This window comes from Bufo bufo, chromosome 5 (genome assembly GCF_905171765.1).
Source record: "Bufo bufo chromosome 5, aBufBuf1.1, whole genome shotgun sequence".
Classification (NCBI taxonomy): domain Eukaryota; kingdom Metazoa; phylum Chordata; class Amphibia; order Anura; family Bufonidae; genus Bufo; species Bufo bufo.
Genome location: NC_053393.1, coordinates 541058172 through 541072811, shown reverse-complemented (window position 1 = coordinate 541072811; position 14640 = coordinate 541058172). Strand labels below are relative to the sequence as shown.

Genomic DNA, 14640 nt, shown 5'->3' with positions numbered 1-14640 from the left:
ACAAGCTGCTGAGGACACATACTGATGGGGATATTGCTGTGCTGCTGGGGACACTGCTGATGGGGACTTTGCTGTGCTGATGGGGACATTGCTGTTCTGATGGGGACACCGTTGATGAGGACACGGGTGTCCCCATCAATGGTGTCCCCATCAGCACAGCAATGTCCCCATCAGAGGTGTCCCCATCAGCGATGATGGGCACACTGCTGATGGGGACAATTCTGTTCTGATGGGGACATTGCTGGGGACACCGCTGTTTGGCACACTGCTGATGGGGACATGGGTGTCCACATCAATGGTGTCCCCATCAGGATAGCAATGTCCCCATCAGCGGTAACCCCATAATCGATGTCCCCATCAGCACAGCAATGTCCCCATCAGAGGTGTCCCCATCAGCGGTGATGGGGACATATGCTGCTGGGGACACCGCTGACAGGGACATTGCTGTGCTGATGGGGATGTTGCGGTGGACACTGCTGATGGGGACATTGCTGTTCTGATGGGACATTGCTGGGGACACCGCTGATGGGGACATGGGTATCCCCATCAGCGGTGACCCATCATCGGTTTCCACATCAGCACAGCGGCGTCCCCATCAGCAATGATGGGGACGCTGCTAATGTGGAAACTGCTGATGTGAACATTGCTGTGCTGATGGGGACATTGCTGAGGACACCGCTGATTGGCACACTGCTGATGGGGACAAAGGTGTCCCCATCAATGGTGTCCCCATCAGTACAGCAATGTCCCCATCAGCGTCCCCATTCTGATGGGGACATTGCTGTTCTGATGGGGACACCACTGATAGGGACACGGGTGTCCCCATCAACCGCGTCCCCAAAGGCAGTGTCCCCATCAGTGGTGTCCCCATCAGCTGCTAATGGGGACTCCGCTGATGGGGACATTGCTGTTCTGATGGGGACATCATTAATGGGGACATTGCTGTGCTGATGCTGACATTGCTGTTCTGATGGGGACATTGCTGTGCTGATGGGGACACCGCTGATGGGGACATTGCTGTGCTGATGGGGACACCGCTGATGGGGACATTGCTGTGCTGATGGGGACAACGCTGATAGGGACACGGGTGTCCCCATCAATGGTGTCCCCATCAGTGGTGTCCCCATCAGCACAGCAATGTCCCCAACAGCAGCGTCCCCATCAGTGGGTGTCCCCATGATGGGAATATTGTTTTTCTGATGGGAATATTGTTTTTTTGATGGGAATATTTTTTTTTTAATGGGAATATTGCTTTTCTGATGGGGACATTGCTGTTCTGATTTGGCCATTGCTGTTCTGATGGGGACACCGCTGATAGGGACACGGGTGTCCCCATCAATGGTGTCCCCATCAGCCGCGTCCCCAACAGCAGTGTCCCCATCAGTGGTGGCCCCTATCAGCTGCTAATGGGGACTCCGCTGATGGGGACATTGCTGTTCTGATGGGGACATCGTTGATGGGGACATTGCTGTGCTTAAGGGTGACACGGCTGATGGGGACATTGCTGTGCTGATGCTGACATTGCTGTGCTGATGCTGACATTGCTGTGCTGATGCTGACATTGCTGTGCTGATGGGGACATTGCTGTGCTGATGGGGACATTGCTGTGCTGATGGGGACATTGCTGTGCTGATGCTGACATTGCTGTGCTGATGGGGACATTGCTGTGCTGATGGGGACATTGCTGTGCTGATGGGGACATTGCTGTGCTGATGCTGACATTGCTGTGCTGATGGGGACATTGCTGTTCTGATGGGGACACCACTGATAGGGACACGGGTGTCCCCATCAACCGCGTCCCCAAAGGCAGTGTCCCCATCAGTGGTGTCCCCATCAGCTGCTAATGGGGACTCCGCTGATGGGGACATTGCTGTTCTGATGGGGACATCATTAATGGGGACATTGCTGTGCTGATGCTGACATTGCTGTGCTGATGCTGACATTGTTGTGCTGATGCTGACATTGTTGTGCTGATGGGGACATTGCTGTGCTGATGGGGACATTGCTGTGCTGATGGGGACATTGCTGTGCTGATGGGGACATTGCTGTGCTGATGGGGACATTGCTGTGCTGATGGGGACATTGCTGTGCTGATGGGGACACCGCTGATAGGGACACGGGTGTCTTTGCGTTGTTTTGCTAAAGTTTTTTCTCTTTTGTTCTCAGTCATATCATGCTGATTACAAAAACGATCCATGTAAAATATATACATTTAATTTAATACATAACTGATTTTTTTTTCCGGCCCCCGAATACTTGTAAAATCTTCAATGTGGCCCTCCTGTTGAAAAGTTTGGAGACCCCTGCTATAGATTAATTACACGCAGAGTGATCTCTCATATTCTATAGATTCATTATACACTGAGATCACTGTGTATAATGAATCTATAGAATATATGAGAGATCACTCTGTGTATAATGAATCTATAGAATATATGAGAGATCACTCTGTGTATAATGAATCTATAGAATATATGAGATATCACTGTGTATAATGAATATATAGAATATATGAGAGATCACTGTGTATAATGAATCTATAGAATATATGAGAGATCACTCTGTGTATAATGAATCTATAGAATATATGAGAGATCACTCTGTGTATAATGAATCTGTAGAATATATGAGAGATTCCTCTGTGTATAATGAATCTATAGAATATATGAGAGATCACTGTGTATAATGAATCTATAGAATATATGAGAGATCACTCTGTATAATGTATCTATAGAATATATGAGAGATCCCTCTGTGTATAATGAATCTATAGAATATATGAGAGATCACTCTGTATAATGAATCTATAGAATATATGAGAGATCACTGTGTGTATAACGAATCTATAGAATATATGAGAGATCACTGTGTATAATGTATCTATAGAATATATGAGGGATCACTGTGTGTAATGAATCTATAGAATATATGAGAGATCACTCTGTATAATGTATCTATAGAATATATGAGAGATCACTGTGTGTAATAAATCTATAGAATATATGAGAGATCAATCTGTATAATGAATCTATAGAATATATGAGAGATCACTGTGTATAATGAATCTATAGAATATATGAGAGATCACTCTGTGTATAATGAATCTATAGAATATATGAGAGATCACTGTGTATAATGAATCTATAGAATATATGAGAGATCACTCTGTGTATAATGATTCTATATAATATCTAAAGATTCACTTTTTGAATTTAATTACTGAAATACATTTCCCGTTTGCTGATATTCCATATTATTGATCTGCTCCTGTATGGAGGGCGCAGGTGATGTCACCATAACACCGTCGCTCTAACGTGGCCGTGTTGCAGCCATGTGACATTGACCGACCGTAACTTGTAGGATTCGCCCTGTAAATGTTCATCTTTATTAATAACCACACGGATTTATATGGAAATTTCTAAATGTTTTCCACTTCTGCACCGAACCCGTTCCTATAACATATGATTAATGCGCTAACAAGGCCCCGATACGTACTCGGCCCTACATCAATATGCACTGAATCCCATTAGTCAGAGGAAGGCCCAGGGGAGCAGAGACGCCAATCAAGATCCCCCCCCCCCCTGAATCGGCGCCCTTTCCTGTAAGGATTATGAAATGAAGCATTATTATTTTTATCATCTCAAACGCAAATGGAAAGAAAACCATTTATAAGCAGTGATGACTTACGGCATCTGCACCGAGCTCAAGGAACTAGAGCTCCACCTTGTGGTGAAGTGTAGCATAGCATCCTGCTTAAAGGACAACTCCATCCAAAGTCTGAACATTCAGATTTAACTAGAATTTATCCCAATGTCCCACAGGGTCAAAGAAGCTGAGATACAGAGATATTCCTAGCATGCCTTAGAGTGGTCCTCCGGGCTTTTAATATGGATGACCGGTCATCAATATCAGACAGCACCCTCGCTGATCACTTGTATGAAGGGAAGGCGCACGTCCTCGTCTCAGCAGCAACGAGCAGGGAGACGGTACGTGGACACAGCATGCGCCTCCCGTTCATACAGCTGATCAGCGGGCGTGCCGGGCTTCGGACACCCGCTGATCTGATCTTGAATATAGGTCATCAATAGTAAAAGCCCAGAGCACCCCTTTAAGGCCAATTCACACGACCGAACATACTGTACCATAAAACACTATGGTGCACTCAGTTCGGGTCTGGGGGGCTGCAGTTGGCCTGAGAGATATCGTCTACACATGGACCACGTGTCCCGGGCTGACCACGGTTGTGTGTATAGGAGTGGGGCTGCAAATGGCCACAACCTAACCTAATACTTCTCGCAGCTGGGGGTTTGTTACGGTTGTAAATCCTCTAGGAGGTAAAACAGCCTAAGGGCTCAGGCACACGACCGTTGTTGTTTTGCGGTCCGTTTTTCACGGATCCGTTGTTTCGTATCTGAGGATTTTTTTTTTTCCTCTGATTTAAGCCTTCTTCCGTTCCGTTATTGCACAAAACATTCGTATGGTTTCTGTATTTGATCCGTTTTTTGCGGATCGTATACAGAAACAGTAACTTATTAATCACCAAACACATGAGCAATACGGGCTGGGCATAGCATTTCTACAGTACGGATCCGCGAAATACGGACGTGTTCCATATTTTTTACGGACACTGACTTGAATGTGGCCTCGGACCGTGATTTGCGGACAATAATAGGAGATGCACTACTTTCTTGCGGAAAAAGGAATGCACACGGAGTAACTTCTGTATTTTCTACAGCCCCATTGAAGCGAATGGTTACGCATACGGTGTGCCAAAAAAACGGAAGCGGAAAGAAAATACGTTTGTGTGCATGAGCCGTAAAATCTGTACTGATACATTGTAACAAACAATCGGGAGAGCTTTAAGTGCTGCAGCCGTGTTTACCTCACAGAGAATTGTACTGTAACAAACCCTCAGCTGTCAGGTGATTTTATCCGTGAGGTTGTTACCATTAACAACGTCCAACATACGCACATGGAGTCTCTCCGGGCGGCGAGAACATACGGAAGAGTCTCCCTGCATAACGGAAACAGGACGGATCCGTTTTGCAGCCCACAGACTTCTATTATGACGGAACGAATAACGGAATGTCTTATGCATTACGTCATAGAATTGCGTTATGGTCCGTGGTAAAAAGTTTATAGAACGTCCGGCCCATAATAGTCCAATCCTATTCTTGGGTGGGACAAGGTGACTAAAAATGGCGAATCGCACGGTTTAGATTTTTTTTCTGTTACCGCATAGGAAATATTTTTTAATATTTGAATAGTTCGCACTTTTTCAGGCGTGGCGATATGTAATTGTTTATTTTTTATTGTTTGTAAATTTTATATGTAAAATTGGGAAACGGGGCGATTTAAACTTTCAGTATTTAGTTTTTTTTTTACATTTTATTTACTAACCATTAGCCCCCCTTAGGGGCTAGAACTCTTGTCCCATTCACCCTGATAAAGCTCTATGAGGATGACTAGGAGCTCACACTCTCCCTGCTGTTCTGTGCATAGTGCACGCATCAGCAGGGAGGTTACCATGGACAGCTTCAGCAGCGTCCTGGCTGCCATGGTAACCGATCGGCGCCCCAGGATTACACTGCTGGGACTCCGATCAGAACTGCCACCAATTCAAGTATAGGTACCCGGCCTCAATAGCAGTGCATGTGATCCGCGGCAATTAACCCCTCAGGTGCCGCACCTGAGAGGTTAATTGCCGCGGATCGCATGCACAGTTATTGAGGCCGGGTATGTGATACCGCCGCTGGCACCCGCTGCCTATACTTGAATTAATGTGTTTTACATTCATTGGTGGCGCAGTGGCCACAATGCCTCCCCTCCTCCTCCCTGCTATCTCCCCATTGACCGGTAAATAGTAAGACACGGTATCGTATCGATCCAGGTCTAAAAAGTATCGATTGGGTATCGCTACTTTGATACCCGATGCAACTCTAACCTAAAACCCTCAGTCGTCGCCAGCACCGAATAATCATCCCCCCCCATACAGAAGCTAGGACTGGTGCTTGTAAGGGCTCATGCACACGACTATGTATTTTGCAGTCTGCAAAAAAATACGGATGACGTCCGTGTTACATCAGTATTGCATCAGTTTTTTTTTGCAGATCCATTTCAACAATGCCTATCCTTGTCCCCAAATGGACAAGAATACGACATTCTATTTTTTGCCAGAACGGACTTGCAGACATACGGAAACATAATGCACACAGAGTCATTTCCGTTTTTTTCATGGCCCCATTGAAATTAATGGTTCCTCATATGGGCCGCAAAAAAAATTGAAATAAACGGAACGGACAAAAAAAATAATACATGAGCCCTAATTGTGAGTACTTGGTATCTCCCCGCCTCAAGCTGTATCTCTCCGCATCAGTTCTCTGTCCCTCTCCTGAAGTCTTCTCTTGTCCTCCTCACTCTCCATCTATCGCTCACTCCGCCTGCCCACCCCTTCCCTCTCTCTGCCCGCCTCCTTCCTTCCTTCCCTCTCTGGCCGCCTCCTTCCTTCCTTCCTTCCCTCTCTGGCCGCCTCCTTCCTTCCTTCCTTCCCTCTCTGGCCGCCTCCTTCCTTCCTTCCTTCCCTCTCTGGCCGCCTCCTTCCTTCCCTCTCTCTCTCTGCCCGCGGCCTCCCTCATTCTCTGTCATTTGAGTGTTTTCCAATTTTCCCCTGTTAGACACCTGCCTTTGTTTCCCAACAGTGACAACTGACCTCACACGAGACACTGAGCATCATACACGTTTAATGACAGACTGGGAATGACGTGACCATCGAGGGACGCTCTCCCTGCAGCATCGTTTAAAGCCTCTTCCCTTAATTGTCAGTTAGATAAAAGGCTTAATATTAACAATAAAAGGTACAAAGTGTCTCCTCCTCCCGTCACTCTTCTGTCGTTTCCTTCTTTCCAGTCTCCTGTCCTTCAAACACTGGATATTTCTTTTCCACCTCGGTCCAAGTGAGGAAACCATTGGCCAAATCTCTGACGATCCCCGGGAGCTCAGAAATCTGCAAGCAGAGCGGGCGGGATTACAAATAACCCAATGTAAAGTGAATTTCATGACAGGCCTATAAAATAACGTCTCCAGTTTACTCCTTAACCCTTTCACTACCCACGCCGTACATGTACGGCACTGGTGCGATGTGTAAACATGACGCCTCCTTGCACGTGCAGCGGGCGTCATGGCCGGCAAGTCTCTGCTGTTTCAAACAGCAGAGACCTGCGGCTAATTACCCCAATCGGCAATAATGCCGATCGCGGTAATCAAATGCTTTAGATGCCTTGATCAAGTGAGATCACGGCACCTGAATGCTGCCAATAGGGACTTCAGTACATGCGCTGAATGCTCTGAAGAAATTCAGAGCATTAATGGTGCAATTCGTATTTTGGTCACCAGATGGCAGGCCAACATAAGAAATGAGCAAAATGCTAAGAAATTGTCATTTTTTAAATCGCTAAAAGACATCCTTTAAAAAGGATCATTTATGAGACTTAAAAATGATAAAAAATAAAATTAAAAAAATGTAAAAAAAATTAATAAAAAAAAAAAAGTTTAAATCACCCCCACTTCCCACTACATTTTATGCCATAATTAATGGTGGCATTAGAAATTACAACTTGTCCCGCAAAAAATAAGCCCTCATACAGCCATGTGACTGGAAATATAAAAAAAAAAAAAAAAGTTATGGGGAAGAAAAATGAAAACGCAAAAATGAAAAAAGCCTCCGGTATCCTAAGGGTTAAAGGGTATGTGCTTTCGAGTTGCTGCCATTTGGATCAGGCTGGGAAGCAGCTTGCAGCAGAAGAAACCTTCCACCACTGATCGGTCTGTAATATTGGACCCATTCAGCGTACCACCACGGGCAAATGTTTGTGTTGATCTTCATCTCTGAGTTTACTGTTCCTTTAAGAATGGAGTGGGTGGAGTACACACTGTTCTTGAGTGACAAGTGACTACTTCTAGGGTCACATGACAGTCAAGGACATTGCTGCACAAAGAGGCTCCTTACCTCGGCCCTGATCTGTCTCATTGTGTCGCGGTCTCGGAGCGTGGCCGTGTGTGGAGTCCGATTCACTGTGTCGAAGTCTATTGTGATACCAAAGGCCACGCCGATTTCATCTGTCCGGGCATAGCGCCTCCCGATGGATCCAGACGAGTCGTCTACTTTGTGCGAGACCCCGTTCCTGGTTAAAGCTTCGGCTGCAGAGAAAGGCAAAGTATTAGTATGGCGGATCATCCATTCCAGTCACATCCAGAGCTGCATTCACAATTCTGCTGGTTTCCATTAGCTCTCAGGCTACAGGGTCTAAGATCTAAGCAGAGCAGGTGGCTGTCCACTGTGGAGCTCTGCAGGAGGTTTGGGGGTTGCATCCCAGCAATAGGGATGAGCAAATCGACTTTGGATGAAGTCGATTCGCATAATATTTCGTCTGAATACTGTACGGAGAAGGAGCGCTCCGTACAGTATTAGAATGTATTGGCTCCTATGAGCCGAAGTTAATACTTCGCGAGACTGTTCATAATAACTTCACTTCTACTGTAAAAAAAAAAAAAAAAGTGGTACCTTGGAACCGAACCAGAGTTCGGGAAATGTTTTTTTACAGTACAAATTAATTTATGAAGTTCGAGAAGTAATAGCTTTGGCTCATAGGAGCCAATACATTCTAATACTGTACGGAGCGCTCGCCCCATACAGTATTCAAACGAAGTGTTATGCAAATCGACTTTGGATGTTTAATCTGACGTTGATTCGCTCATCCCTATATGCCACCAATGTTGGAGGTGAGATAACCCCTTTCATGATCTATCCATGCCCTGCTGAGAGTTGTAGTTCTGCGTCAGACGGAGAGCTACATGTTGGAGACCACCACTAATGCATAAAAGCCATACATATTGCTTAAAAGGGCAATAACACTACAAGTTCTTCTTCTAAGAAATCCACAGTTCATACGATTTTGGGCGGTTTTCTAATATATTTGATCAGGCTTTGATGCCTTGTTTCTTTAGGCCCGAGAAGGACATTCCCCACACTCCCTCACATACACTTGTTGCTGCCACTAGAGGGCGACCACAATCTGTAGATCGCTGACAGCCGTGCAAAGCTCCTAAGGACTTGCAGACACGCCGAGCGCCCCCTGGTGGTGGCTGAGATTTCTAACTCTCATAACTTCACTCAAGAAATGAGGCATCAGTGCCGTAGGACGAGAGCTAGGACAACGCTGGATGTTCAGACAGATTCGATGCAGACACTTACACAGCTCCTTGACAAATGGCATGAACTCTTGATTTTGGCTTAGCGGGAGCACCGAACACTTGTATGGCGCTACAGTAGCTGGAAAAGTAAAATACTAGGAAGAAGAAAATAAAAAAGCTCGTTACTGACTGTAGAGTTCAAAAGTCACCAGTACAATGTTATAATGACCAAACAAAAGCTAATCCGAGGAGCCGATCACCCAAAGTGATATTCAGAGCACGGCCTGCCTCTAGTACCAGACTTCTTATGTGGATGTGTCCCTCACAGTATCAGAAGCTGGATGTGATCTGTGTGTCCTGGATGCTGCTGACTTCACTAGCTCTATGTATCCGCATTGGACCGATTTCTACATCTGCGGCTCATAACAGGTGAAGAATGTATGTGATCCCCCTCCCTCCTCCTGCAGAGTCTGCCATGGCAGCACACTTGTAGAGATCCTATACGATTTGTATGACATGTATCCGTTCTCCTCCTTGGATTCTCAACCCCCCCCCCCCCCCCCCCCCCTCCACACTCCACACGCTAATCTGCCATGTACAACCTTGTCCCCCTCTCCAAAACTGAGAGAAGGGAGGGGGAGAGCACAGAGCGGTGACCGATTTATTTTTACAGGTGGAGGACTTACACACACACACTCCGCAGGAGCAAAACGGTGGGAAATTTTTAATTCGAAACTTGCTTAATTTTGGAAGTATATTAACAAAGAATGCAGTGCGGTGGAATCAGAAGCCATTAAAAGGTGTCGCTGGCCATTTAAATATCATACGGCTCTTCTGCTCACTATAAAAGTGCCTATGTTGTAGCATCACTGACAACTATCCTCCCACACCGGCAAATGGGTGTCAGGCTCCCACCCCCTCCACTTCCATAACATCCTTATAATTTGGCAGGAGTGCAAACCCATGTGATGTCTAAGCTCCACTTCTGAAAGTGGTTAACCCTTCTGTTTGGTGGCCTTTGCTTTCGGTTGTATCTGATGCTGGGAAAGCTGGGTTACAGCCAATAGGTTACACATTACCTCTCCTCCAGCAATCTCTTGGGTCCCCTATAGGGAGCAACCATGTAAGTCATCTGGAGGAGGGCTCATTCACATAGAAACATAGGCCAAATGGTCCTTATCTGCCGACACATTCTATCTAGTCTGCCCAATATACTGAGTACTATAGATAGCCCCTGGCCCTATCTTATATGAAGGATGGCCTTATGCCTATCCCATGCATGCTTAAACTCCTCCACTGTATTTGCAGCTGCCACTTCTGCAGGAAGGCTATTCCATGCATCCACTACTCTCTCAGTAAAGTAATACTTCCTTATATTACTTTTAAACCTTTGCCCCTCTAATTTAAAACTATGTCCTCTTGTAGCAGTTTTTCTTCTTTCACATATTTTTTTCCCCAAGGAGCATTGAATGCAAGACTCCTGACACCAGCTGGATGTCCGCAAAAGCTTCCCCCCCCCCCCCCCCAAGTTGTCACCCAGCAAGGCTGAATTTCAGGGATCAGCGGCGCTCTCCTTACCGTCCTCTGCTCGTCCCCTTGTCGGACCTGGAATGTGTGCTCGAAAACGGTGTACATGATTCTTCCGAGACCAAATGAGGGCTCAATTACATTTGGAACAATTTCCTCCACTGAAAAGCACAAGACAGAAGAGTTCAGCAACCACACAATGCAACTGGACGGCGTCGATCTATCATCCCAAGAGGCCTGAGGCTGCACTACTGACAGTCTGACAAACATGTCAGGTGCAGTGTTGGCATGCAGACCTCGTGTGGCAGCAAACCAGTGTTCAGACACATAGAAGTTAGGCAGAATGTAGATATTGATCTGAATGGCACCTGACTGTCTCTCTCAGTAGTGCAGCCTCAGGCTTTGAAACAACCGCTCCAAATCCTGGCAGTGCGCCGCTGCTGGTGAGAATGAGGTAAATGCAGAGAAAACTTCCTAAGCTTGAAATTCAGAAATCAAATAATTGTCAGAGTTTGTAAATTTATTTTTCATGTTTTGGACGACCCCGGATTCCGTTCCTGGCGGTTACCATGGCGACTGTTTAAAAGCCGATTTGGAATGTTCCAGAGCGGAGAAGGTTTTCAGCAGAGCGCGGTGAGCGTGGGACGCGGGGTCACCGCCTCTGTTGTCTCATGATCTGAATGGCACAAGCCTTGAGGCCCGGGCACAGGGACACCGAGTGGTTTATTTGTATCTAGCTTCTGAATAGGGGGAGAAAGAGAGAGAGAGGGCGCGACGGGTGTTTAATGGGAGACGCAAGGCGGAAGGAATAATGAGATTCGTGCACGCAGCGGGGGATTGTGGGTAAGAAGAAAGTGAACCTTTCAAGGTTATTCAAGGAACTTGATTATCTGTCTCAATGCAGCTAAAGAGGCTTGAGGGGGAGGATCTGACCGGGGGGCTGGGCGGCACGACCGAGGGGCTGGGCGGCACGACCGAGGGGCTGGGCGGCACGACCGAGGGGCTGGGCGGCACGACCGAGGGGCTGGGCGGCACAGAGACAGCTGCAGCAACTAGAGGGGACTTTTTAGGACAAAAAACCAGCAATGCATGCAACCTTTTGAGGACTATACAAGAAAAATGCATGGTAGGAGGGAGCAGCACAGAGCATTTCAGGAGAGGAGTGATCTATGGGAGGTGGCATGTTTATTCATGTGACGTAAGTGAGGACAGGGCTGTGACAATATGAGGAAGAGAATGAGGGCAAGTGGGAGGAAGGAAGCACAAAGTATTTCAGCAGAGAAGTCAGCAGTGGTGACAACAGTGAGGACAAGGCTGTGTGTGACCGAGACCGTTTCATGCAAGAGGTCCACAGCAGCACAGAGTATTTCAGTAGAGGAGTGCGCTGATCGGTCGGTACACAGGGAGGGGGCCTGGTCTATCCCAACACCCACATCACACCAGTGTGGACAGAAAGAACAGCCCATTACTTTACCATGTATCGTTTTCTGAAATTTCTTCACGCCGACCATGTCCTTCGTCAGCTGAAACGTTTTCCCTTCTGTTTCAATAGTGAATTCCCTGAAAAAGAGAAAGAGTACACCGATAACTAGGATATACACAGGCTAACAGTCCTATAATCTGACACCCGATGGTCTGGAAGTGATGTCTATAGGTCCCAAAGGTGCAGATGGACAGGGAGGAGACGACCCCTTTAACATCACCTGTGCCCCCCTCCCCCATCTTGGCCTGGGAAGCACTCACCCTTTTTCTTCCAGAATCTTCTCCATCTCAGAGACGTAACAGGCGTCACAAATGGCGAGATATTCCATCACCAGCTTGGCGTCTTTTTTGTACGCCTTGCCGATCGCTCCCTTATTAGCCTCAAACTGGACGACATTTATGGTTTTGTTCAGTGGAGTTAAGGAAGAAAGGACAGAAAGCAAATTGGTAGGTAAGGATGTGTAAGTAGTCGCTGACTGAGGTTCACTTCCATACAGCACAGCAACGCACCATAAAACAAGTCCCACGTGGCAGAAAAAGGGACCAAGGGCTCATTCAGACGACCACAATTTTGCGGATAAGACGCGGACCCATTCATTTCAATGGGGCTGCAGAAGATGCGGACAATAGGCATTTCTACCATAGGGCTGGCCGTTTTGTAAAATGTGAAACGCTCATGGCCTGTGTCCGCGTTTTGCAGATCGTAAAACTGATACGGTCGGCTGAATGAGCCTTTAAAGGGTTTCTGTCACCCCACAAAACTCTTTTTTTTTTTTTTGGATAGTTAGATTCTTCATAGCGCGATATAGGAGAATATAATAGTCTTACTTACTTTCATGCGGCCGATTCTTTATAAAACGAACTTTTATAATATGTAAATGAGGGCTCTACCAGCAAGTAGGGCGGCTACTTGCTGGTAGCTGCTGCAGAAATCCGCCCCCTCGCCGTGTTGATTGACAGGGCCAGCCGTGATCTCCTCCTCCGGCCGGCCCTGTCAGTAATTCAAAAATCGCGCGCCTCTGGTCATTCGGCGCAGGCGCTCTGAGATGAGGAGGCTCGTCTCCTCAGAACTGCCTCAGTGCGCCTGCGCCGATGACATCATCGAAAGAGAAGACGTCATCGGCGCAGGCGCACTGAGGGAGTGCTGAGGAGACGAGCCTCCTCATCTCAGAGCGCCTGCGCCAAATGACCAGAGGCGCGCGATTTTTGAATTACTGACAGGGCCGGCCGGAGGAGGAGATCACGGCTGGCCCTGTCAATCAACACGGTGAGGGGGCGGTTTTCTGCTGCGACTACCAGCAAGTAGACGCCCTACTTGCTGGTAGAGACCGGATTTACATATTATAAAACTTCGTTTTATAAAGAATCGGCCGCATGAAAGTAAGTAAGACTATTATATTCTCCTATATCGTGCTATAAGGAATGTAACTATCCAAAAAAAAAAATAAAATGAGTTTTGTGGGGTGACAGAAACCCTTTAAAGCGAGCAATGACTATATGGTGTTGTATCGCCACCTGCAGGCAAAATGTGGCATGACATTAGAATATCTATTATAATGCTTTTCTGTAGATCAGGGAATAAATTCCCCTCTGTATTATATTATTTTTTGCCATAACGGTGATAGGAAAAGATTCCTCCTTCCATCTACTGAAACAACAACTCAATGGAAACAATCAGCAAGTTTATCCTTAGACATTTCACCGATAGCTTTTCTGGGCTCCTCAAATGCCTTAAAGGGGTTGTCTCATCACAGACAATGGGGGGGGGGGGGACCCGCACCGAAAGTGTTGGACGGCGCACTGCGCATGTGCAGCCACTCTCCATTCATTTTCTACGGGGCCGCCAAAAATAGCCAAGCGCTGGCTATGTCCGTTGGGCCCATAGACGTGAATGGCAGCAGTGGTCGTCATGTGCAGTGCACTCCCATTCACTTCTATGGGGAGCGTGCTTGGTGGTGGCCGGAACCGGAGTCCTCCAGCCATCACCATGCGGGGCTCCGTTCCCGATATAGGTGCGGGTCCCACCGCCTATATAAAAGATAATGGGGGCATATCCTAGAGATATGCCCCCATTGTCTGTGATGAGACAACCCCCTTTAAACATGCCCATCTGAGATGACTGTACAGTACCTGGTGTAAAGAGGATACCTCCCAGAATGCAAATCAGAGCAAGCAGGAAATTCTGGGAGATTGCAGCTCTGAAGGAAGAAGAATACAGGATGTGACGCTCACAGGTGGCAATATGGCGAGCGCACCAGTTATTATAAGAAAGTATAAATATCAGTAAGGATATGGGTTCTTTAAGAGGTTTCTCGGCCACGAGTGGCACTTTTGTAGCTCTGGCGTGGCAAGAAAGATCATAACAGGAACGGTCGGCACAGCCAACGATTTCTATCCATCCCTAAGAAAGAAACAAAAGGAGACCGTCAGTAAGAAGGCACA

The 14640-nt window shown here is 46.9% G+C and overlaps 1 protein-coding gene across 1 annotated transcript in view; it reads right to left on the bottom strand.

Annotated features, from left to right (window-relative positions):
* Positions 1–6723: 6723 nt before the first annotated feature.
* Positions 6724–14640, bottom strand: part of GARS1 (glycyl-tRNA synthetase 1) — a 28355-nt gene continuing 20438 nt past the window's right edge. The window contains exons 11-17 of the mRNA XM_040431307.1: positions 14492–14599; positions 12460–12605; positions 12191–12276; positions 10768–10877; positions 9251–9344; positions 8006–8196; positions 6724–7003 (exon numbers count right to left, since the gene is read on the bottom strand). Of these exons, the coding sequence (XP_040287241.1) occupies positions 6878–7003; positions 8006–8196; positions 9251–9344; positions 10768–10877; positions 12191–12276; positions 12460–12605; positions 14492–14599 (861 nt within the window). The 3' untranslated portion in view covers positions 6724–6877. The remainder of the gene's footprint in view (positions 7004–8005; positions 8197–9250; positions 9345–10767; positions 10878–12190; positions 12277–12459; positions 12606–14491; positions 14600–14640) is intronic.